We start from the raw sequence: 23,297 nt of genomic DNA, 5'->3' as shown, positions 1-23,297 counted from the left end.
ATGAGATCAGTGTTATCAGGTGTTGTCACTGATTAGGAATCTGGTTGGAACAAAAACCTGCAGCCACAGTGGGTCACCAGGACTGAGTTTCGGAAGCACTGTACTAGACTAAATAGGATCAAGAACAGCATTAGTATCTTTTTAAGTACAACTTTCTTTTGTAGTTTTGTGTGAGTGATGCTCTAGGTAGAGCAGTTAAATTTATGGAACCTGTGAGCTGCCCCTCCTAATTCTTGGGTTTTTCCCTTAAAACCATGTGACATCTGCTAGCAAGCAGCACACACTGTTAGAGATTATAGCACTCGATGCAACCATGAGATTTAAAAAGATTAATCTTCCTTCATTGTAACCCTGTATAACCCAGACAAAAGTAATGCATGTGGATGAATGTCTGCCTAGTAACAGAATATTTGACAGAGTTGTTTCATGCAGATTTTGAGTTCAGATTTATTGTCAAATCATTTTATACCATTATTAAAAGTAGAGAGTGTGTGAGTAGTATGAAAACACCATGTTTTAGAATAAGGGCTATGAAATCCAACAGTACCTTTGTTTACATTTCGTCAGGGCTGCTTGCTTAGACATACACTTCATATTGAAACCTTTGGTTCTATTTACTGCATGTGAAAAGACAATGAAAAAGAACAGAGATAACTTAAGTATAGAGGATTTAAAAACTACTGTAGTGTATTATTGTATGCATTTTTATGCAATAAAAAATACCATAAAATCAAGTGTTAGAATGGTAAATTCTAATAAATCCAAAGACACAAGTGTACTGTAGGTTAGAAGACATTTAGCCACAGAAATCAATGGGAAGTAATGATTTTGCAGAAAAGGAAGAAATGAAAGGGATAACAAAAGAAAACAAGTATTACAAAAAACAAAATCACTCTCCCATTCATTAAAACATTGCATGAGAGCAGTCTGCCCTTATTTCAGGACATCTTTCATAATTTGTGCCTGCTGTTTATGGATGTGACATCTACATGTTCTGTTGGTATTGATCAGATTATTCTGTATACCTCCTCAATCTCTGGGTCTTTGTCTGGAGTTATAACTCCCATTCTGTCAAGTTGCTTATACTATGGCTTTTCATTATCTTCTCTGTTTCCCCATGCAATACGTGACAGGCAAGTCTTACTCAGCTCAGTCAGTGTTGATATGTCTTTGCAACTGTTTTTGTTCTCCTTCCATTTCTTATACTTTGGTCCCTTTTAAGATACATGCCTTAGCAGCACCTGAGGCCCAGTTTCTCATTTACAATTGCTGCATTCACCTGTATCAGTTCATCTCTGTAAGTGTAAGTTATTCATCCTGACAGATCTACTACAGAGCTAAGTTGCTAGCTTTAAATTGTTCATTTATCTCTTTATTAGGCATGCTGTTGTTGATGCCTTTTCTGTCTTTGGTGCCATTATCCTAACTTTTTGTTCCATGCCCACGGTCATTTCAATACCTTTTGGTTACTTAAATGATAGGGCTTTTTATTATTACACACAGTTTCCTCCTGTATGTGGGGTGGGTTTTGGAGTTCTTGACTGTCTGAACCAATTTTTGCCTTGACTACAATTATTACTTGGTAGACCTTTGTGAGCCATTCTTGCTTTTAAGTGTTCCTCCATACATTTGCTGGTCTGTTGGCTGTCATGTTGGGCAGGAGGTTCAGGTTTCTTTTTCTCCAGATGGCAAATGTTCCCACGGTCTTTGTTGCTCTAACTTCCATTGTAAAGTGATATAACCTCTTTACTTCTTCATACTACTATTGTGTCCAGTTGTGTCTACTCTTTATTGTTGGTACCAGATGAGCTGGTATATTAGTTGGGCTGGTTTGAGTATTCTTGTTGTAGTGACCAATCTGATCTGCAGGAGGTATCAACTCGGTTACACATTTTTTGACCCTCCCTTTGAACAAGCGATGCAATATAAATACATTTTGCTGCAAGTAATCATGGCTTTGTTTAGGGATGGTATTCTTTGTATGGCTCATCACTAAAGACCTGTCAAGCTTAGGTGACCCTACCTGGAACTGCAGTTCCCACTGGCATAACTCTTTAGATTCTTTCAGCATGCAAGCTTCCACATCAAGACAAAATGTTGATACTCTAGAGGACGTTCATTATTGTTATGGTTATTTTTATTAAAATAATTTTTTGATTATTTTTAATCAGCATATAATTGAAGTTTAGTCTATGTTGAGCATGAGCCAATAAAAGAACAGAAGGGGACAGTCATGACTAAACTGGCAATAAATAGGTGATACCATCAAGTTTTACTGCCTCAGTGTGGCACAGTATAAAGATTCTTTTTACTGGGACAAAGCATTACTTTCAGAAACATTTTGTATACTTAAATAAAACCATTGCTGGATGATAGTCCCCGTTTGGGATGATAGATGTCAGCTTTTTGTGGCCAACTTCAGAGGGTGAAATAAGGACAGTGTATTAATATGTTAAGTTTATTTGTATTGGGTGTTTTCAATGACGATTATCTTGAATGTTTAGAATCACATATTTTCATGTATTTAATTAATGAAGCCTGTGTTTTCTGCTGGTGGACTTGTTATTATGGTGAAAGATTTAAGTAACGGCAATCATTGTTACTGTTCTGTTACTGTATGTACCTTGTATTTCAAATGATAGTGGTCATCCTCAGCTTTATAATCACCAGGTCCTGTTTGGGGCTTTTCTATTGCTGCCTATTGCAATCCACCCCATTGTTGTTGGGCCTTGTCTATGTTTACTCTGAAGCACTGATGCTTTGTTAGCTGCAGGGTGCTGAGCTAAAGAGTATAACTCCCACAAAGAATTAAAGAACATTTTCTGCCAATATGCTGAACCAATCTCTCATTCTCTCCCTTTCTCTCTGTATATAATTCTCCCTCCTTCATATATTTATTTTTCGTTGCGCTCCACTGCCCTGAATTACTTTAGACCTATATAGTTCTGTTGTCTTTCTCATACTGTTTTTTATACTTTCACAGTTCTTGTTAAATTTATTTTCTTCAGTGCGCTCTGTACTTTCTGAGACCAAAGTGTAGCTCCATCAGCTATGGGAGATAAACATTTTTCCTTTCATCATCTCCCAATAGTTATGTTGATCCATATTACCATCAATGCTTTGGCTAAGACTTTTATTTTGTATTGAAGATGCCCTCTCTTGCTCCTCTTTGGAGAATTGTGTAGTTCTACTTTACTAAGCGAAGACAGAGAAAAAAAAGGCAGTTGGACCACATGGGTCTTTAGATTGTTTTCTTCAGGAACCTGAATTTGAATTCCGTTCTGGTCACTGCCAATGTAGGATATTCTCCTTGTGTTTGCCTAGGTGTTCCTTCTACATCCTAAAATATGCAGGTTAAGTAAATTATTTGTCCCATTATAAATGAATGTGATTGTATGTGAATGTGCCCTGCGATGATCCAGTGCCCTGTCCTTGGTAGGCTCCTGCCTTGGGTCCAATACTGCCTGGATTGTCTTTGACCTGCTGTCACTCAAAGTACATTCAACAGTACTTCCAGAAAAGAAACACTGCTTGTGCTATATCTGGAAAAAAAATGCCGCATTGTTTAATCAAATTGCCATCCTTAATTTTACTGTGATTCTGCTGATTAAATGTTTGGCACTGGGCATACACTTCCATAGCCAAAAAGGGTCATGGTGATGTGTTCCTGCATTACTTTTCTTTATTACAGCTAAAGTGCAGGTATGCAGTCATAGACTATTTATTTCTGCAGTAATAAAGTGCTATGCTTTCAACGCCTCACTCCTGCAATTTCCTAAATCATTACTAGGATTACTTTAATCTTGCAGTCACACTGTAAGCATTCATTATGGTTAGTCACATATTTTAACTCCTTGTTGTTCAGTGTGCAAGGTTACCAGTCGTGATTTGTTATCTTCTCATAATATATTAAAATGCATAATGCGCAGAAATAATTATCTCACTTTAATTGGCCTGTATAATGCAATTACTTAAACTGAGTAGTGATTACTTTTATATATTTGCAGTATGTTACTTTTATGTGGTAAAGAACTACTTATATTAGCTGCTGCTGCAACTAATAGCTATTTCTATAATTAAGTATTCTTTATTCAACCTTGAGTGTAATAGAAATGTTACTGAAAGCAACTGGATTCAGATTGGGTAAACGCGACAAGGAATATTTACTGAGCAAATGATGAGATTACCATGCAATACCAATTCATTTCAGGTGCAAGCAGTAGATCATACAATTAAACTTAAGTCTAGTGCTGCATTTATCTTCTAACACTACAGTGTATGTTCTGTAAGAGGATGAAAATGTCAACTTTGAAATGGTAAAATTACTTCTTTTATATTAAGAAAAAAATAGTAGCTTTAAAATGTTTTTAGTAAAAGCTGGCTCTTCCCTTCAGTTTAGTGTTTTCTGACATATCAAGTCGCAAATGGTTTAGCTCCCCCACAAGTTATGAGTGGTTATATTTCAGGGTAAAGATTGTGAACTCAAGATCAAGACCTGTCTAAAATTTCAAGGTGGGTTCCTTTGGATTACCCAATTCTAGGAAAGCAAAATTGAATACTTACCATTTTAGCAGATTGTACACTTGATAGAACTGCTGGCCGTTTATATTGTTTTTATGTAATTGTAATTATTTTGTTTAACAGGTATCAAATCTCTCATGATTTCTTTACTTTTGTCATATTCCACCATAACAGTGGGTTTTCCTTCTATTAACGTGTCATTTGCCAGTGATGAATCCACTGCCAGACTTTAAAGACTGTAAAGGCCCAATGGCATAAAGTCATTTTTGTTGCTGCACAGCTTTAGTAACCTATTTTGTAAAATGTTCATTTAGAGAATGTCTTTGCAGTGTTTTTCTGCCTTTGTTTTGCTTGTTTGGGATTCCAGTTTCTCTTAGAGTTCTACAGGTCATGATTCTAGACTACTCTTACTTAATGTGTTGCCTGGTTGGTTGATTGCTATTATTTAATTTTGAATCATTAATATGCTGGGATAAATGTCCATCTGCTCATTAGATTAAGAAAAGATGAGTTATATTTTCAAGTTCTGTAACACAAATTATTTATCTGATACGATAATACACAATAATATCTTGGAATAATTAATCTAGGTGTACTTTGATTATACTATGAAGTCAAATAAAATAAAAATTAAAACAAACTCTGAAAGATATAAATGCCTGCTGTTATACTGGATCCTAAGTCGTTACAAAATCTCATTTAGGTATTTTTTTAAATTGTTAAGGATGTCTGCTTCAGTTGCAATATTTGGTTATTTTTTCAGCTTTTTAAAGACTCTTTGTATAGAGTACAGTCATGTGCCGATTTTTGGCTCCATTTGGGACCAGCAATTTGGCCATATATCAAAATGGCTGAACGTCAGTTGCAAAGTGTACAGGTCATTGCAACTGAGGTTCTGTGGGTCTGGTGTGGGTCACCAGTATGCATACTTTAACTGCCGGTAGAGTGTAGCACAAATCAATCTTTGGTGTGTTGGCAGAATATCTCAGCCACTGGGTCAAGGGTTGCTGCTAGTGTGTTGCCAGTCGCCATAGTTGGTTTGCAAGTGGGTTGCGGTGGGTTGCCTAAATGATCGACAGCACTGTGTGATATGTTTCTAAGTGACCTTGTTTCACCAAGGGAATCCTGATCACTGAAGGAGCAGTTTCTAATTACTGCTAGTGAGTCATCTTTTAATTTAAAAAGGTAGAACTGGGTTGCAGGACTGTAAAGGTTGAGAAACACTGGAGTAAGAGAAGGTAGTGCGGGCTGAATCCATAAGAATTAGCCATGTGGATTGGTGTCAATAAAAACAAACCTTAAAGGGCCCTCCAAGACTCAGAAAACATATGAGATACTATGAAATAATAATAAAAATTAAGGAATGATTTATTACTGAGGCTGGGCTTGGTAATTTCTAGACCATTTTTACCTTATTTTTTTCCTATGGCCCTTGGCTGTAAGTACAAATGGCCTCGGCTCAGTTGACCATAAATAGGCACATGACTGTACTGTTTCCTGGGTTCCTACTTAAATGCACCACTCTTTAGTTTAAACAGGTACTTCCCTGAGAATTTCATTCACTGTTTAACTAAAAGAATGTTGCTGGATAAATTTGATCAATTCCTTTGAGAATTTTGAAGACCTAGATAATATTTCCTTGTAGCCATCTCTGCCCAATATTAAAAGAGGTGAAAGTCCCTTAGTCTGGTTTCTTAGTCTGGTGATGAACTGTTCCTTTCATCTTTGCAACTTGTAGAGCTGTTATGTCCTTTTCATACAGAGATGAGCAGAACTGTATATAATATTCCAAATGGTCTTTCATTTGCACATTATAGGTTGCTGTAAAAATTGTTCAATACATCAATGTTTTATTTGCGTTTTTATTTCTTCTCCACATTGTCTAGACAGTGAGACTGTTGTGTCAAATTAAATCCCTAAATCCTTTTCCAAGGTTACTGCTTGTAGGACAGGAATGCCCATCCTTTATTTGTAATTAATGTTCTTTTCTCCGAATTTATTTTCTGCTGTACAACGCGGCCCCCATATGTATGGTTTATACCATATTATTCTGATTTATAGACATGCTGGTGCATGTTACACATTGTGTGCACATTTATTGGGACATAAGCTTTCAAAAAGCATACTTAATTGTACAATATTTTTGTTTTTATGCAATTGTTCCTGCATCCCAAGGGCACCCCGAACTGACACAAGAACAATGTGTAGACCTCACTCAAACAATGACCAGGTGCAAGACTCGAAACTCAGGACCTGTAAAGACATTGATTGCCTGTTTAGAGTATTACACATACATCCATTGAGAGATTGTGTTCTTCCTGCCATCCTTCCCAGTAAGGATGTGTTCAGAGTAGCAGTTTTCTGAATGAAATATATCATATCCAGATTGAAAGGTAAGCCTATGGAACCCCCTGTCACTTTTTTAGGTCTTTTGTAACTCTTTCTGCTATCACGGCCGTAGAAGACATTACCAACATAAAAAAAATGTAACTTGCATTTGACATGCTGTAGCTCTTTTTCACTTTACATGCAGCCCAAAGGTAAAATTGCTGACATTTGCCAATGATACTACTCTGGTTGGTCTGATAACTAATGAGGATGAAGTGCCAAACTGGATGGAGGAAGAGATGGCTGGGCAGTTGGTCTGCCTTCAGCAATCTGGACGTGATTACACTAAAACAGTGGCAATTTTAGGAGATTTTATGACTTTGGGATTATGGGGGCATCTGCCTCATCCTGTACCCTGGTTAAAAATGGTGTCAGTGTTAGACAGGTGAATTTCTTGGCATCACTGTTACTCACACACTAAATTAAGATGAATACATGAATGCATAACTTCTCTTTTCTGTAACATCTGAACAGTATGTGTCTTTTCTCTGCAAAAACAACATGTTCCAGCTGACTCAATCAGTTTTATAGAGAAGTTCATCTTGACTTCTTTCACAGGGCCATAGTTTGGCAGCATTTGGAACATAATATACAGAGTTCTGTTCAAAATGACTGTAGGCCTGAAACTGGACTCTATTCAGAATTTATATAAATCTTGTGTCAGGAGGAAAGCAAGCAAGTAGTATAATTACAGACTACACTCACCCAGTTTACCATCTATTTAAATTATCATCACGAAAGGACAAGAACCACATGGCACTTCTTCTTTCCTACTACTGTCTCTTTCATCACAACTTTTGATTTGCATTGGATAAATCTCAGACCAACATAAATTAATTAATTTAAAGACGTGTAAAGTGCAGCACTTGAGTGCAATTATATACCTTGTGTTATTTTTTATTTTTTATGTAATTATTGTGGTTTTGTTCACTTGAGTATTGCTTGTTGCTGTTGTTAACGGTGATATCATGTTATCATATATTGATTATGTTTTAAAGTTATTGTATCTGTGCCTTTAACATTTAGACAAATTGTTAGCAACTATGTTGCCTGGCAACAAATTTAAATTCAGTTCAATAAACACACCGAGTACAGGAAATTCTGTTGGAGTATGATACAAAAATGAAAACATGAAATAATCAGTCTGTTTAATTTGAATGAAACAAATTCTTCATTAATTGAATGTTTACTTTTGCCAGTGGCAGTTGATGTCAGTATATTTCCTTGGGTGTGTGAATAGTTATATGTAATGATGTAAAATGCTAAATTAGTAGAAGTCAAAGGATTGTTCACAATGTACCTATTTTTCTCATGTGTGTAATAATTACTGAATGTAAATGAATGTGCATTTAGTCATGTCTCAGATTAAGTGCTTTAAGATTGATATCAAGTATAAATGCAAAATTAAGCAAAAAGGGCAGTTATTTCACAAGAGCACTCTTGTGCTCTTCTTGTTGTTTAATTGCTGAATTTAAACTTTGTAAGATGACAAAATTACATGTTTGGGAGGCTTTATCACTATGTACTTTCAGGCTTTAGCAATCTCATTTTTGTGTATTTTTCCAGTTCTGGAGTTTATGTGGGAACGCTTTAACTCCAAAGCGGGGTGTATTCGGGAAGACAGGAGATCTCCAAACAATATTGTGCCTTGCTTGTGCAAGAGATGAAGTCACCTATTCAGGTGCCCTTAATGGTGACATATATGTCTGGAAGGGAATTAATCTTGTTCGAACTGTGCAAGGTGCTCATGGGGTAAGTATGTTTTTAAATTAAAGTAAAAACATGGTGTCAAACAGTAAAATTTTGCCTATGAACTTTCAAACGATTGACACATTTTAGGGATCCTGGAGCAAAATTTGTCCACTTTCAGTGTGATGTTTGCATGTGTGCATGTCAGGATGTGAGTCTGTGGGTGTACTAGCCGAAAAATGAATCAGTCAATTTGAATGAAGCTTGACACAGGTATTAGCAATGTCAAATGCTAGAAGCTTGCTGATTTTCAGTAAAAGTGCTCCAGTCCACTTTGATTTACAGAGGTACTGCTTTTTTGCTATTCTTACATCCATTTATACTCTAATGGCAGCACGACTGTGGAACAGAATGTAAGCTTTTATAACAAGATGTGATACTTCCTGTTCCTTCCACATAATAAATTATTGGCCTGGGATATTTTACTGCTAAAATCACAGTTTTATATATTGAAAGTTATGTGCTAGACATGTCAGATTGTTTTCCTTTATCTTACCTGCATTCAACTGCATTTTATTTGTTTTATTAGATATTCAGGTCATTGTCTGTTTTAATTTAATTTTAAGTAGTAATGTTATTGGATCAATGGATGAATGCCATGTAGTTTTTAGATGCTTTGTGATAAGAGAAAAAAAAAAAACATTTTAAAATATTTTTGTTTGTTGAAGTCAAGCTAAAATTATTTTTAATAGCTCTAATAAACTTTAACATTCCATAATAAATTTACTTATAGCATTCCATAGAATTTTGTTCTTTAGTGTATACTTGCATGTTTATGTCCCTTATCCTGCCACATTTTTTCATAAGACAAAAACACAGTGGTGATACAATGCTGATGTAATCTGCATAGCTGACAGTTCAGTTTGTACATTGACAATGTGTAAAGGTTTGTGAAGTAAACACTTTTTTAGCATTAACATACTTTCTAAATATTGTAAGTATTGTTGATGAGAGTTTGGAATTACTTGTCATCTTTAAATTTCTTTAGTCAGGAATTTTCAGCATGAATGCTTGTGAGGAAGGATTTGCCACAGGGGGCCGGGATGGCTGTGTTCGTCTGTGGGATTTAAATTTTAAACCAATTACTGTGATTGATCTCAGGGAAACTGACCAAGGATATAAAGGTGAGCTATTACCTGTTAAGAATACAATTAAAAAGTTGTAATTTGCATGTGGTTACTATGAACCAAACATTAGATGCATGATTAAGATAAAGTGTTTAATTGATAGCACATTTTACACTCCATTACTACTTTGTGCTGTATATTTTTTAATTTGATTTATATTTATTTTATTTGATGTTTAAAGAGAAAAATTGACAATTTAATACACTAGTGTAACTATAACTATTGATGTATCTTTTAAATGTATTAGCAGCACATTGTAAGAACACTAAGAGTTTTCTCTAATGACCTCAATAGATTGTGTGTTATGTGGTAGTTTTCCTACAGATAGAGGCATTGAAATAATTTTAATACGTTTCTTCTAATGAAAAATGAAAGAAGACAAATATGTTTTTTTTCTGGATTATCTAGTGTTGCAATGTAATTTGGTTTAAAACAATATGCTAAATATTTTTGTGTCATGGAAGAGTATGTGATCTTACAATATTATTCATCACGTTTTTCCTATATGAGTTGTCCGTATCTGTTTTGTATGGATGTGCATTTATAGCCCTGGGCAACAACTCTGCGTACTGATGCTAATCCTTTAAACTGATAAAAATGCATACTAATACTGTACGTGTGACCTTTTGTTTTAGGCCTCTCAGTAAGGAGTGTGTGCTGGCGAGGAGACCACATTCTAGTCGGTACACAGGACAGTGAGATATTTGAGGTGGTAGTTCATGAAAGGAACAAGCCTTTTCTGATTATGCAGGGCCACTGTGAGGGAGAGCTGTGGGCTCTGGCAGTTCACCCAACAAAGCCATTAGCCATGACTGGAAGTGATGACCGCTCTGTAAGGTTGGTAACAAGCCGACCATGAAGTTAATCTGCACAGCTAATCCTCAGCAATGGAAAAATGATCATGAAAAAAACGATGTTTTAAAATATGTTTTATTTGCCCTCTGATTAAGAGTAACTCTGACTAACTGCTTAAAATGTCAAGTTGGGGGTGGGGGGGTGGTTACTGACCTATATCTGATCCAAACCAGATGAGGTCTGTCATACTGCAACAAGAGAACAGAGGCAGTACTCTTTAATTGGGATATTTAGAATTCTGTCCTTATTTAGCATTGCTGATTGACAGATAGATTAAAAGATTATAATGCAGTGAAGTATATCTGGAAAAATTCAATGCACAGAAATATCACTACTACTGAGTTGTAGCATAAGGCATATTTCTGGTTCATCCATCCTTCTAGTATTTAGTTTTTATCTTAGTTAAGGATGTGAAGAGGCAGATAACAGCAACAGGTGCAAGAATAAAAACCTGCACAGGCCAGGGCTTTACAGGCTGTTCACAAACAAAGCCACATGTACTGGTCCAGCAATTTAGTCTTGCCAAATGACCTAAATGGAGGGTGCAGCAACAATATATTAAAGAACGAAAATGTGTGATGTTCCCCAAAAAAAGCTCCTATTCTTAGAACTGAGCTAAGGGGCCAAGTGGTATTCACTGGCAACACGATTTGATCTGCCAACAGATCTGCGTAAGGATATGTTTAGGCTAAACTATCGGATTTGTGTGCACCTGTTTGTTGTGCATTTTGGAACATCAAGATTTATATAACAACTATCAACAGTACCCTGTGCTGCCCAGGTGAGTAATTCTAAGGCAGAACTATCTAACTTCTGTAAAGGGTGTTTCTTAAAGTGTACCCTCCCAAACACAAATTAAATTAATATATTTCAGGGCTCAAAATTTGGGAAAAGGCACTTCCCTTAAATTTCACTATAGTAATAAGGAAGTCCTCCCCTGGCAAAGGCACCACCAGGGTCAAAATTTTGGGTTCCAAACTAGTCTAGCCTCTCTTCCTAACAAAGTGATATACAGTATGTGTGCTAAATGTTATTGGGATTGACCTAAGGGTGCAGAATTGTATAAAGAACAAACACACACACATTGCGCATTATACGTTAGATAAGGTTGCTGCTATAGGAAGAACAGAACACAGATATTCCACTATTAGGTAAGCTTAACAAAATTCACAGAAGACTTATAGCTAACAATGTGTATAGTATAGATGTTTAATCCAGTATTATTATTATTTTTTGGTGTTATCTTACATTGTGTGCATACAGGATTTGGAGTCTTATTGACCATGCACTGATCGCTCGTTGTAATATGGAAGAACCGATTCGCTGTGCTGCTGTGAGTACAGATGGAATTCATTTGGCTCTGGGAATGAAAGATGGTTCTTTCACTGTGCTACGGGTCAGGTCAGTGTCAAACGACATCTATTAGTTATTGTCAAAGTTTGATCCCCATATAATGAGTAATATCTTAAGCATTTAAAAATAATTATTAATCATACAAGCAAAGGTTTGCACAAATAAAACATTACATGTATCTATATTTTTGTTTTACTATGGTGAAAAGGCATTTAGTTTTCATTTTACATACTCTGCCAAGCCTTGAAGGGCGTGAACATGCTTGCTTTGCATCACAGTTTCCTTCTCAACAATTAATATTCCCCTTGACTTATGGGACTTCCTTTCCCTTGCCGGAACATTCTTGGATTTTCTCTTGTTATGTTCAATCACGGTGGATTGGTGTAGCCATTTACCCTCCACCTGAAGTGTTACTTCTGAGCCAGGGAGGTGACAGGAGTTGGGCAACAAATTCTCAGGGCTACCAAGCTGAAGTGTTTTGTGGTAGCTTCTTGATCCATTAAGTCAATATTGCCTGTCGTTTTCAAAATAAAATGTTTGTTTTCACGACTTCCTCTCTAGGCACAAGTGTTAGCAGTCTTGCCTCACAGGTGTGTCATGTTAGTTTCGAATCTCATTCCTTACCCATGGGGAGTTTGTACAGTATCCAAGTGTTTTTTTGGGTTTTATTCCAGTGTTCCTGCCACATCCCAAAAGACATGTGTGCTATGTTGATTGGCTGTTCTAAATTAACATTGTGGAGGTACATACTGTATGTAAGTTGGTGTTGCAATTGACTGGCATTCTGCCCAGGACTATTTCCTGCTATGCGAGGGTAACCCTCTACCCTGAATTGGATTAAGCTGGTTTAGGAATTTTATGTTTAGGTACTTCCTCTCCTATCCTCTCTTGATGCCATTTTATTGGTTTGTGCATAGCTTAGAATCTTTTGTCATCCCAAATGCCTCACCTGTTGTTTCCTACTCTATCTATCTATCTATCTATCTATCTATCTATCTATCTATCTATCTATCTATCTATCTATCTATCTATCTATCTATCTATCTATCTATCTATCTATCTATCTATCTATCTATCGTGGCAGGTGGCCGGAACCCTTACCTGGCTGGGACGCCCAGAGTGTGGAAGGACCGGGGGAGAGAGTATTTTCAGGACTGTTTCTCCCCTGGGCCGACAGAAGGCATCCCCCTTGGTTTTCAGCATGGCCTTGGGTCATGAGCATGGGAGCTCAACCCTGTTGGAACCAATGGCCACCGCCAGGGCGTGCATAAACCTTTCCAGGGCCTTATTTGGCCACACTTCCAACACACCTGAAGTGTGGCCGGAAGAAGCTCATTGGGCACCTGGAGTTCTTCCGGGTGCCCTATAAAAAGGGGCCAGTCCACACAATTCTTTGGCCAGAGTCGGGAGGAAAAGGACAAAGCCTAAGGAGGAGTGTAGGGAGAAGGACTGGCGGCAGAGCAGAGAAGAGAGGGATTCTGTTGTGTATTAGTGATTTGTACACTGTATTTGTGTTTGAACCTGTGTCCTGCCTGTGTGTGTCCAGGTTGGCTTCACACTGTCTATCTGTGTATTGAATTATAAATGAAGCCTTTGCCTGGATACGTTTTTTGGTATTTTTTATTTATTTTCTTTCTAACAGGGATATGACAGAAGTTGTTCACATTAAAGACAGAAAAGAAGCAATTCATGAGCTGAAGTATTCGCCTGATGGTACACACCTGGCTGTCGGCTGCAATGATAACTCTGTGGATATATATGGAGTTGTACAGCGTTACAAAAAAGTTGGGGAATGCATTGGCTCTACTAGCTTTATAACCCATATGGACTGGTCAACTGACAGTAAATATCTTCAGACAAATGATGGAGGCGGAAAAAGATATTTTTACAAAATGCCAAGTAAGGATTTTTTTTCTGTTTTAATGTAAGTAAAAATTGGTACTCTCTAGTGGTTTGGTCAGCTCCCTTACATCTTTGGCAACATGTTCATGTGGTCTTCTTCCCACATCTCAATGATGTTCATATTTGATTTATTGGTGACTGTAAATTAGCCTGTCATATGTCAGTGGGAGTCCACCTAGCTTGCTTTGATGTACATTTGTTTTGATATGTATGTTAGTGCATAAAATTTTTATGATCAATGTAAATCCTTTCCAGTATTACAGTGAGGCTAGATTTGGGAGGCAAGTTGAGCAATTGCTTACTATAGTAGTAGTAGTAGTAGTGTCATGAGTACAGAGTACAGTGAAATTCTCACTTGCATGACTGTTGTGAGTCTAGGAATTGGAGCTTGAAGTGAGAAAGAAATAGAGACAGGAGATTAGAAAGGAGAGGGCTTGGTGCTACTGGGAATGTGGAGGAGATGTGGTAGCCGAACCACCAAATAGTGAGGACAATAATGTGAGCAACATGATGCAGTGGGATTGCAGATTTTATTTGTTTTTGTAAATATACTTGTTTAAGTTTTTATTCTTTCTATAATTTGACTGAATTGTATTATAATTAATGTGCAATTTTTGATGCTTAAGACTATTATTCTGAATATGGAGATGTTTTCTCATGATTAGTATGATGGATTCTGAGCCCTGTACTATGTAGTATAAAACAGAGCTGGACAGAACTTAGGGATTGCGTCTCTGGCCTGGTACAGTAATTCACCACAGCTGTTCACCAAAGCAAATGAGTTATAGGCATTTATTATTATTATTATTATTATTATTATTATAGGCAACAACTGAGTCAAGTCAAGTCAAGTTGGGGAGCATGCGTATGAGTATAGTGTGTTGCTGCACCCACCACACGACGAAACAGCTTGGGATCCCAGTTGGCCACCCCCCAAGCAGACACGTGGTCCAGTCCCACCCTCCAGAAATGACCCTCTATCAGCCGCAGCCAGGTGTTACGTGGGCCTGGTCCAGCCACTCGGGTCCCCAACAATGAGGATCCTATGAGCTGGATCACCCTTGGGGAAACATATCACATGCTGTAGTGCCGTAACTGACGCTCCCTCACAATGCAGGAAATGTATCTCATTCGGGACCTCACGAGCAACCGCTCATTCGACACAAAGTCAAACCAACGGTACCCAAGGATTTCCAGAGAGACACAGTACCAAAGGAGTCCAGTTTTGTCTCAGGTCACTGGATAGCGTCCATGTCTCACAACCATATAGCAAGACAGGAAGCACCAGGACTCCAAGGACTTGGACCTTCGTCCTTTTGCATAGATATCAGGAGCGCCACACACCACTTTCCAGCGACCTCATGACCCGCCATGCTCTCCCAATCCGTCTACTGACTTCATAGGAAGAGTAACCAGAGATATGAATGTCACTGCCAAGGTAAGTATATCTCTCGACAAGGTTGACACTCTCTCCACAGACAAACACACTGCTGCTGGCTGTGCCTAAGAGGTCATTAAAGGCCTGGCTTTTGGTTTTTATCCAGGACACTCACAAGCACAGACACTCAGAATCCTTGCTCAGTCTCTTCAGCGCCCTCCATTGACTCTGCAAAAATCACAGCATCGTCAGGAAAGTCAAGATCCGTGAATCTTCCCCCACCAACAGATGCTCCACAGCCGCTGGACCCCATGACCTTGCCCAACACCCAGTCCATATAAGCATTGAACAGAGTAGGAGTAAGAACATACCCCTGACAAACCCCAGAATCAACTGGGAAAAACACAGAGGTTCTGCCTCCACTCTACACAGCACTCACAGTACCATTGTACAGGCTGCTCATGATATTCAGCAACCTCGAGGGGATCCTGCGAACCCTCAGGATGTCCCACAGGGCAGCTCGATCAACTGAGTCGAACGCTTTATGAAAATCGACAAAGGCTGCAAAGAAACTGTGCCGATATTCGTGTTTGAGCTCCATGAGAACCCTCAGTGCCAGGATACGGTCAATGGTAGACTTCTGCGGCATAAAACCAGACTGTTCCGGTCACTGGTAGGTGAGCAAGTGATCATAGATCCTATTGAGGACGACCCTAGCAAGGACCTTACCTGGCACCGAGAGCAGTGTTATCCCCCTGTAGTTGCCACAATCCAGGCGATCACCCTTCCCTTTCCAGATAGGGATGACAAGTTCCATTTTCCAGTCAGTTGGGATGATGCCAGTCTCCCAAATGGAAGCAAAGATTGCTTGCAATGCCAGGAGGACAGCCTTACCACCAGCCTGGAGAAGTTCACCTAAGATACCACAGATCCCTGCAGCTTTTACTCCCTTTAGCTGGTTCACCACCCGTGAAATCTCGGTGAGATTGGGTGGTTCACAGCTAATTGCAGGATCAGCCTCAAGGACCGTGGACCCAGAGATATCTAACATCCTAGCCTTAGAATCAGCTTTGAACAGCTGCTCAAAGTAGCCACAACTGCAGTGTCATCCGTAAGGACCGTTCCATCAGCCACCCTGACTGCGACTCTCCGAGGAGCAGATTCTGATGTGCATAATGCTTTGATTCCTCTGTTAACAGGACGTGGGTCGCTAGAGCACAGATGGTGTGTCACTTGCTCACAGATTCCTCTAACAAACGTTTCCTTGTCTGCCCTCAGAGCCCTTGCAGCCGTCCTTCTCAGTTCCTGGTACAGACCAGAATTGCCATTGAGCCGTGCGCTGCGACCCCTCTTGATGATATCTAAGGTGCACTGTGAGATGAAGCACCTCCTTCTGGGAACACCGGTAACACCAACACAATCCTCTGCAACCTTCAGGTTCTTGTCACGGAAGGTCTCCCACATCACATTAGGATCGGAAGTCTCACCCAAATCCGCAAGTTCCTCACACAAACTGAGTGAAAACACGTTAGAAACAGCCTTGTCTTGGAGTCTGGCCAAGTCCAGGCTCATTTTCCTAGTAGGTGGTAACCTACTTGACCTAAACTGGATCCTAAGAGTAGCAACAACAAGTCTGTGGTCAGAATTCACAAACTGGGCACTTCTGTAGACCCTGCAGTTTTGCAAGAGCCTCCAGTGTCTGCCCACGATGATGTGACTGATCTCCTTCACTGCACCACCAGTATTGGAGTATCAAGTCCAACGATGTGGCTCAGGGCGCTGGAACCAGGATCCAGTGATTCGCAGCCCCTGACCTTTTTCAAAGTCAAGGAACATGGAGCCACTTTCGCCACAGTCAGCAGACCCATGGGGGCCGAGGCAATCCTCATAGCCTGCATTAAAGTCACCCATGACCAGAGGAGTGTCACCTCATGGGCACCCATCAACCACCGAGTGAAGTTGCGAATAAAATGTTTCCTTCACCGAGACATCACTCACCGCGGTCAGAGCATACACCGAGACAACAGACAAGGCACCCAGGGAGTGCATTAATCTGAGTCTCATAATACGCTCATTGAAAGGATTGACATTGGACACCATCGGAAGAAGCCAATCCGCTACAGCAACAGCTACTCCCCGAGTATGATAGCCATCAGAACGACCAGACCAATAAAAGGTGTGTCCACCTACAGAGATCTGGCCAGTCCCAGGTCTGCGCATCTCAGAGAGTGCCGCCACTGAAATGCGGAGTTTATGCAGCTCCTCCGACAGCAGAGGAATATGATCATCTTGCCGGAGAGACAGGATGTACCCTGCGCCTACCCGGATGGGCCGCCTCAAATTGGGACCCGAGTGCTGCCGTGCAGCGGGCGACACCTCAGCACCACACCAGTTCTGATCAACAACAGACCTGTCCCCATTGACTCTTCCGGGGATGGGGCTTTCTAGGGCTTTCACCCATCCCCTTCATGATGTGAGCAACCTTCCTATGGGCGGCTGCAGCAGAGCTACTCCCACGGAGAGCAAAAAGGAGTCCTTTCTGTTGTTTCGGAGCTGTGTGAAGTTTTTTATGGTGACTGGAGTGCCAATCCTGCAACCAACCACCATGGTTTCCCTGCAAGTTGGAGGACCGCTTGCAGGGCAGGATGCAGTTTAACGTCATACCCAGGACTGAACAACTAAAAGCATTTTGAAATCAGTTTAATCTTTTATAAATTAAAAATCATTCACTGACTTCACCTGTACACTAACTGAATATATTTTTAGGCACAGCTAAAATGTACCTATTTTATGAAAACGTAGCGTTTGTGTCACTTGTACACTTTCTGCAGAATGTGTGTATTTTGTAAAATGGATTGTTTTTAAATTGCCCTTCCCAAATTTTCTTCCATTTTTCTTTTCCAAAAGGTTTTTTGGGAATTTTTTTCTTGTTTTCTTAGTGAGTGGAGGGCTGTCAAAAAGCAGGGCCTGTTAAGCCCATTGGGGAATTCCTTGTGTGGTTTGGGCTACACAAGAAATACATTCTTGTTGTTTTTGAAAATCTGCATCAATCAACTTCAGAATGCCAGTCAGCCACACCTGTTTACCTTTAAAATAGTGGTGACTGTCTCTTTTTAAAGGCCCTGTTCTTATATTATGTTGTAGTCTTCTGACAATGAAGTTGTGTTGTGTAATGTCTCATGCATTATAATTTTCTAGCCCCTGCTGATAACTTACCAGTTATTACTGATATTATAGTCTCTGCATGCAATTTTCTTTGACAGGATTATAATGTTAGAGTGCAGGAAAGAGAATTTGTAAACACAGAGCTATATAAATCATTCTCATTGTGTTCAAAACTTTAAGAAAATACAGAGCAAAAAAATCTTAATACATGTTACTTGACAGAATCTTCGGAGTTTGCAGGATCTTTTGGTAGTAGGTGTACCCAGCAGAAAATAATTGTGATTAAATAATAATTCAGTCATAAATGTATTCAATTTTAAAGTAGTGCAGTAAATTCAAGACAGAAGCATATCAAAAGTTCTAGTAGGTGGGTAAATATTAAAAGCTGTAAAACCTTTATCATACATTATCAAAAATTATTCTGTGACTAAATAACTTTTGTTTCTTCATCATATTACTTTAATCAGTAAAGTAGAAGGTAATTTAAAAAAATAAATGCATTGAAATTGTCCAGGTCAAGTACATTTTCTGCTGTTCTAGCTAGCATGAGGTGAAATATTTCTTTGGTATATTTAAAGGTAAGTGCTGTTACTACAGCATATTCCGTGAGTGTGTGATAATGCTGTTTTCTCTGAAAAACACCAGAGCTTAAACAATATTACCTTCTTAATGTTTGTGGTACATACTGGATATTGTTAACATAATCTTGTAGTGGATTCCAGTTTTAATATTTTACAGTAGCATCATGTTACTGTTAGTTAATAAAAAAATCTCTTTTATTTTAGCTGTATGCTTCATTCATAGAAATGCTTTCTTCCCTGTCTGTTTCTGCTCAGGTGGTAAAGAAGTTACTAACAAAGAAGAAATTAAACTTGTTCAGTGGTCAACTTGGACATGCGTGTTGGGTCCTGAAGTTAATGGAATATGGCCTAAATATTCTGATATAAATGATATTAATTCAGTTGATGCAAACTTTGCAAATCAGATTTTAGTAACTGCTGATGACTATGGACTGGTTAAACTGTTTCGATATCCCTGTTTAAAAAAAGGTTTGTATTTTTCGCTAGTTTCTGTAGTTTTTGTTATATTAGTAAATAAAAATGTAACATTCTTCAACCCCAATTCTGGATTGTGGAATATGGGGAGCACAGCTTGTTCCATAGCACCTGACACACGGCAGAAAACTGTTCTGGGCATGGGTACACACAGGCCAGCCACACTCATACAGGCCCAGTTTGCAACTGGCAATGAAACTAATCTGCACATCTTTGGGAATATGGGAGAAGCCAATGCCCAGTTTAGGGGAAAAATGCAATGCCCATACATTTTATAAATAATACACACTTGAGGCATTGACTTGCCTCATTTTTGTCTTTTGTATTAGAGAAGTTATCGTAACATGTACACTGTTATTGCATGGATCATAAACTTATATTTTAAGTTTTTTTTTAATAATCAGTTTGTAATCTTGCAACCTAAAAATTTTGTTGAGCATTTTCAGTTATACCCATTAATATTAATGGTTAGTGTGGGTACAGTATCTATTACCTTTTTAGATGGTACATTGAAAACAAAGCCATTTTCTTGCCTGTTTTAGCTGCTCATTCTTGTCTGTAATGCACAACAGGTCAGGTCAAGTTGGGGAGCATGCACTGGTAATGCACATTGCCACACCCACCACATGACAAAACAGCTCAGGACCCTGGTTGGCAACCCCCTAGGCAGACACGCAGCCTAGTCACACCATCCGGAAATGACTATCTATCTGCCGCAGCCAGATGTTACGTGGGCATCCCTTTGGCCTGGTCCAGCCACTCGGGCCCACAACAACGAGGATCCTGTGAGCCGGATCAATCTCAGGGAAGTTGCTCCACATGTCTGGCGGTGGCATAACTGACACTCCCTAATAGTGAAAGTCGTTCATTGACATCACTTGTACACTAACTGAATATATTTTTAGGCATAGCTAAAATGCACATATTTTATGAAAATATGCCTCGTTCAGGACTCAATGAGCAAACACTCGTTCAACACAAAGTGAAACCAGTGGTACCCAAGGCTTCTCCAAAGAGACACAGTACCGAAGGAGTCCAGTTATCTCAGGTCACTGGTTATTATGCATGTCTCGCAACCATGTAGCAAAACAGGAAGCACCCGGACTCTAAAGACGTGGACCTTTGTCCATTTTCAATGATATCGGGAGTGCCACACACCCCTTTTCAGTGTGTCCAGTACATTTAGAGTGAAAATGTTAGCCATATGACTAGGGTATCTCATGAAAGGGATCATCAAGTCCCTGCCGGAGTGTTTATTTAGTGGTATATGACTGTACGCGTGCCTACACTAATGATGTAAAAGTAATACTGTACTTTGATAGTGTTATCTTGGAAAATCTGATCACTTTTTTCTTGTCAGACCAAACCTAGACTCACTATATGCTATGATTTTGAGTTTTTGTATTATGATTGTGTTAAGTATTGCTTTAATAATAAAAAATGCACATAAAGAGTCAAAGAATATGTTTAAGTTAGAGTTAATTTTCACAACATTTCTTAATTTTCTTAAAATAATTTGGAAGAAGTTATTAAGATGGGAAGATGAGAGACCTCACTGGCTTTACAAGGCATATCCTGAAGGAATCTGCCATACTGTTACACACTCAGAGAATTGATATCCAGTGTATGTGCTACTAGCCATTGCTGAGGAGTGTTTAAATTATTTATAGGCTTGATGGAAGGTACAGCAATGTATATTATTTTTCATTTTGTTTTCACAAGGCAGATCTGTGTATTAACTCTGCATTTTTGCTATATTGCTATTTTGTGCTGAATAACTACAGACTCAAGATAATGTTTCCGGATTATTTCTGATCTCCTACTACACAATGTTTCCAGCTGGCTCTGTTGTGCCATCAAATGTTAATGTCATTTACAAGAAATTCCACCCACACTTATCACTGTGAAATAACAAGGGAACTATTAATCTTCTCTCAGAAAAGATAGTGCCAAAAATGATTATTTAACATTCTTTGCAGTAGTGTACAAAGTCACATTTTTCTTGTCTTCTTATTCAACATATATGATAATTCAGGGTCAAGATAAACTTTATTATTTCATAATGAAAAAAGGAATTAGGTCATATTAAGTAGAAGTAAATAGAAAAAAAAATCTGATAATCAGAAAGAAAAAATGTTCGTAGTATTCCACATACCGTTTATGTGCCAACACATTAACACTGAAGAAGAACATCCTTTGTATATTTTATGCATTGTTCAGGAAAATTTGATATAAGTAAACCACTGCAGGGTCCATACCATTCAACAGTCTAACTACTGAAAATGCATATCATCTTGTGTAATGAAAGTTTTTATTCTTTGCTGCAGCATTGTACTTTTTGACAAACTGTTAACATGGAAAGGATGGGTAGATTGATTGCAGATTTGGTAAAACCCCACTAGTCCAGCATGATTGCCATGTATAAAAAAATGCATAGATGAAGCTTAACATTAATGTATAGGCAAAGTATTTACTATTAGGATTTCTGTATTAAAGATGATAAAGTTTATTTAAATATCATGCGAGTTGCTAAAAAGTGTATAGCCATATACAGTGTTTTTTTTTTTAAATTGCCATTTGTTGATAAGCTTTACCTGTTTAAAGTGAAATCAACATTTTTGTAGAACAGGGCACAATATATTATTTTTAATAGATATTAATAAAATATCTGCATAAATTAACATAAAATCTTATCTTCTTTAATTTCCATAGGTGCAAAATTTCGAAAGTATTTAGGTCATTCTGCTCATATAACTAATGCTAGGTGGTCATATGACTATCAGTGGGTTATTACTATTGGAGGAGCAGATCATTCTGTATTTCAGTGGAAGTTTGTTCCAGAAAGAAAATCTAAGGAAGCTCTTCATATAGCACCTCAAGGTATGGCTGTTCATGTTTATTGCTATTTTACTTTTTCTGGTAAGCTCATTTTGCCTAAATAATGACTGTTTTGGAGACATTTTTCAGTAGTGGTATATTGAAATGTAGACCATTCGATGATGGATTTCAATGGATATAAGTGCCCAAAGTTATGTCAGCTTATATTGTTTGGCATACCTTTTCCCCATTTATTACTAAAATTTTAGCATTACAAAAAATATTTTTTATATCTAAGGTTCCCAATGGGGGTGGTATCACCTACCGATGGGGGCTGAAAAAATCTAAGGGCGCAGTTGTCCTATAACTGTGCAACTGCTAGAATAAATCAGAGTTAATCATGTTTTTTGTTAATACAGAACATGGTGGAATGACAAGGATTTTTTTCATCAACAGATACAACATGAGGTCTGAAAACTGAGGTTTAATCTTTATAAATCAACATAGGCTAAACAGTAATGAACAATTTTACCACTAATTTTTCAGTGATTCAGCCGTCTGTAATTAGTTTTGAGTCAGTGGAAAGGTAAGCAGTCCAAAAATGGTATTCTAATTTGTTGCTTACTTCTTCTGGTCGATTTTCACAAAATTCGTCATGAAGAGTTTTTCAAAGTGTACCCTCTGTGTAGAAATGATACTATTGTTCTGTAAGAGGTCACTCTAAACTTTCAGCTCTTGAAGATTTCTGCTGACTGGTCTGAAGATAAGAGTTTCAGGATGCTGGCTGGATCCCACATTTTATTCTAGTGGGAAGTGGTTGCTGGAAATACTCCAGCCCTCCCCACCCAGTCTCTCAGCAGTCACTCAAAATTAGAATAATGCCTTTGAATTTATTTGTGTATGTCCATAAATGGCTGAAGAGTGCAATCTTTGAGCCACAGATCTTGTAACAATGAAGGCAGGAAGTTCCATTTGAGAGCTGCTTCC

General features: G+C 38.4%; 1 protein-coding gene across 4 annotated transcripts in view; it reads left to right on the top strand.

The window, feature by feature from the left end:
- The window catches only part of eml5 (EMAP like 5), a 253,615-nt gene that overhangs the window by 120,467 nt on the left and 109,851 nt on the right, over positions 1-23,297 (top strand). For all 4 annotated transcript variants that reach the window (XM_051919880.1, XM_051919879.1, XM_051919882.1 and 1 more), the window contains exons 5-11: positions 8,476-8,661; positions 9,647-9,782; positions 10,421-10,622; positions 11,904-12,041; positions 13,636-13,892; positions 19,275-19,487; positions 22,206-22,373. In XM_051919880.1, the coding sequence (XP_051775840.1) occupies positions 8,476-8,661; positions 9,647-9,782; positions 10,421-10,622; positions 11,904-12,041; positions 13,636-13,892; positions 19,275-19,487; positions 22,206-22,373 (1,300 nt within the window). The remainder of the gene's footprint in view (positions 1-8,475; positions 8,662-9,646; positions 9,783-10,420; positions 10,623-11,903; positions 12,042-13,635; positions 13,893-19,274; positions 19,488-22,205; positions 22,374-23,297) is intronic.

Source organism: Erpetoichthys calabaricus, chromosome 16 (genome assembly GCF_900747795.2).
Source record: "Erpetoichthys calabaricus chromosome 16, fErpCal1.3, whole genome shotgun sequence".
NCBI classification, from domain to species: domain Eukaryota; kingdom Metazoa; phylum Chordata; class Cladistia; order Polypteriformes; family Polypteridae; genus Erpetoichthys; species Erpetoichthys calabaricus.
The sequence above is the reverse complement of the archived record's forward strand: the minus strand, read 5'-3'. Positions and strand labels throughout refer to the sequence as shown.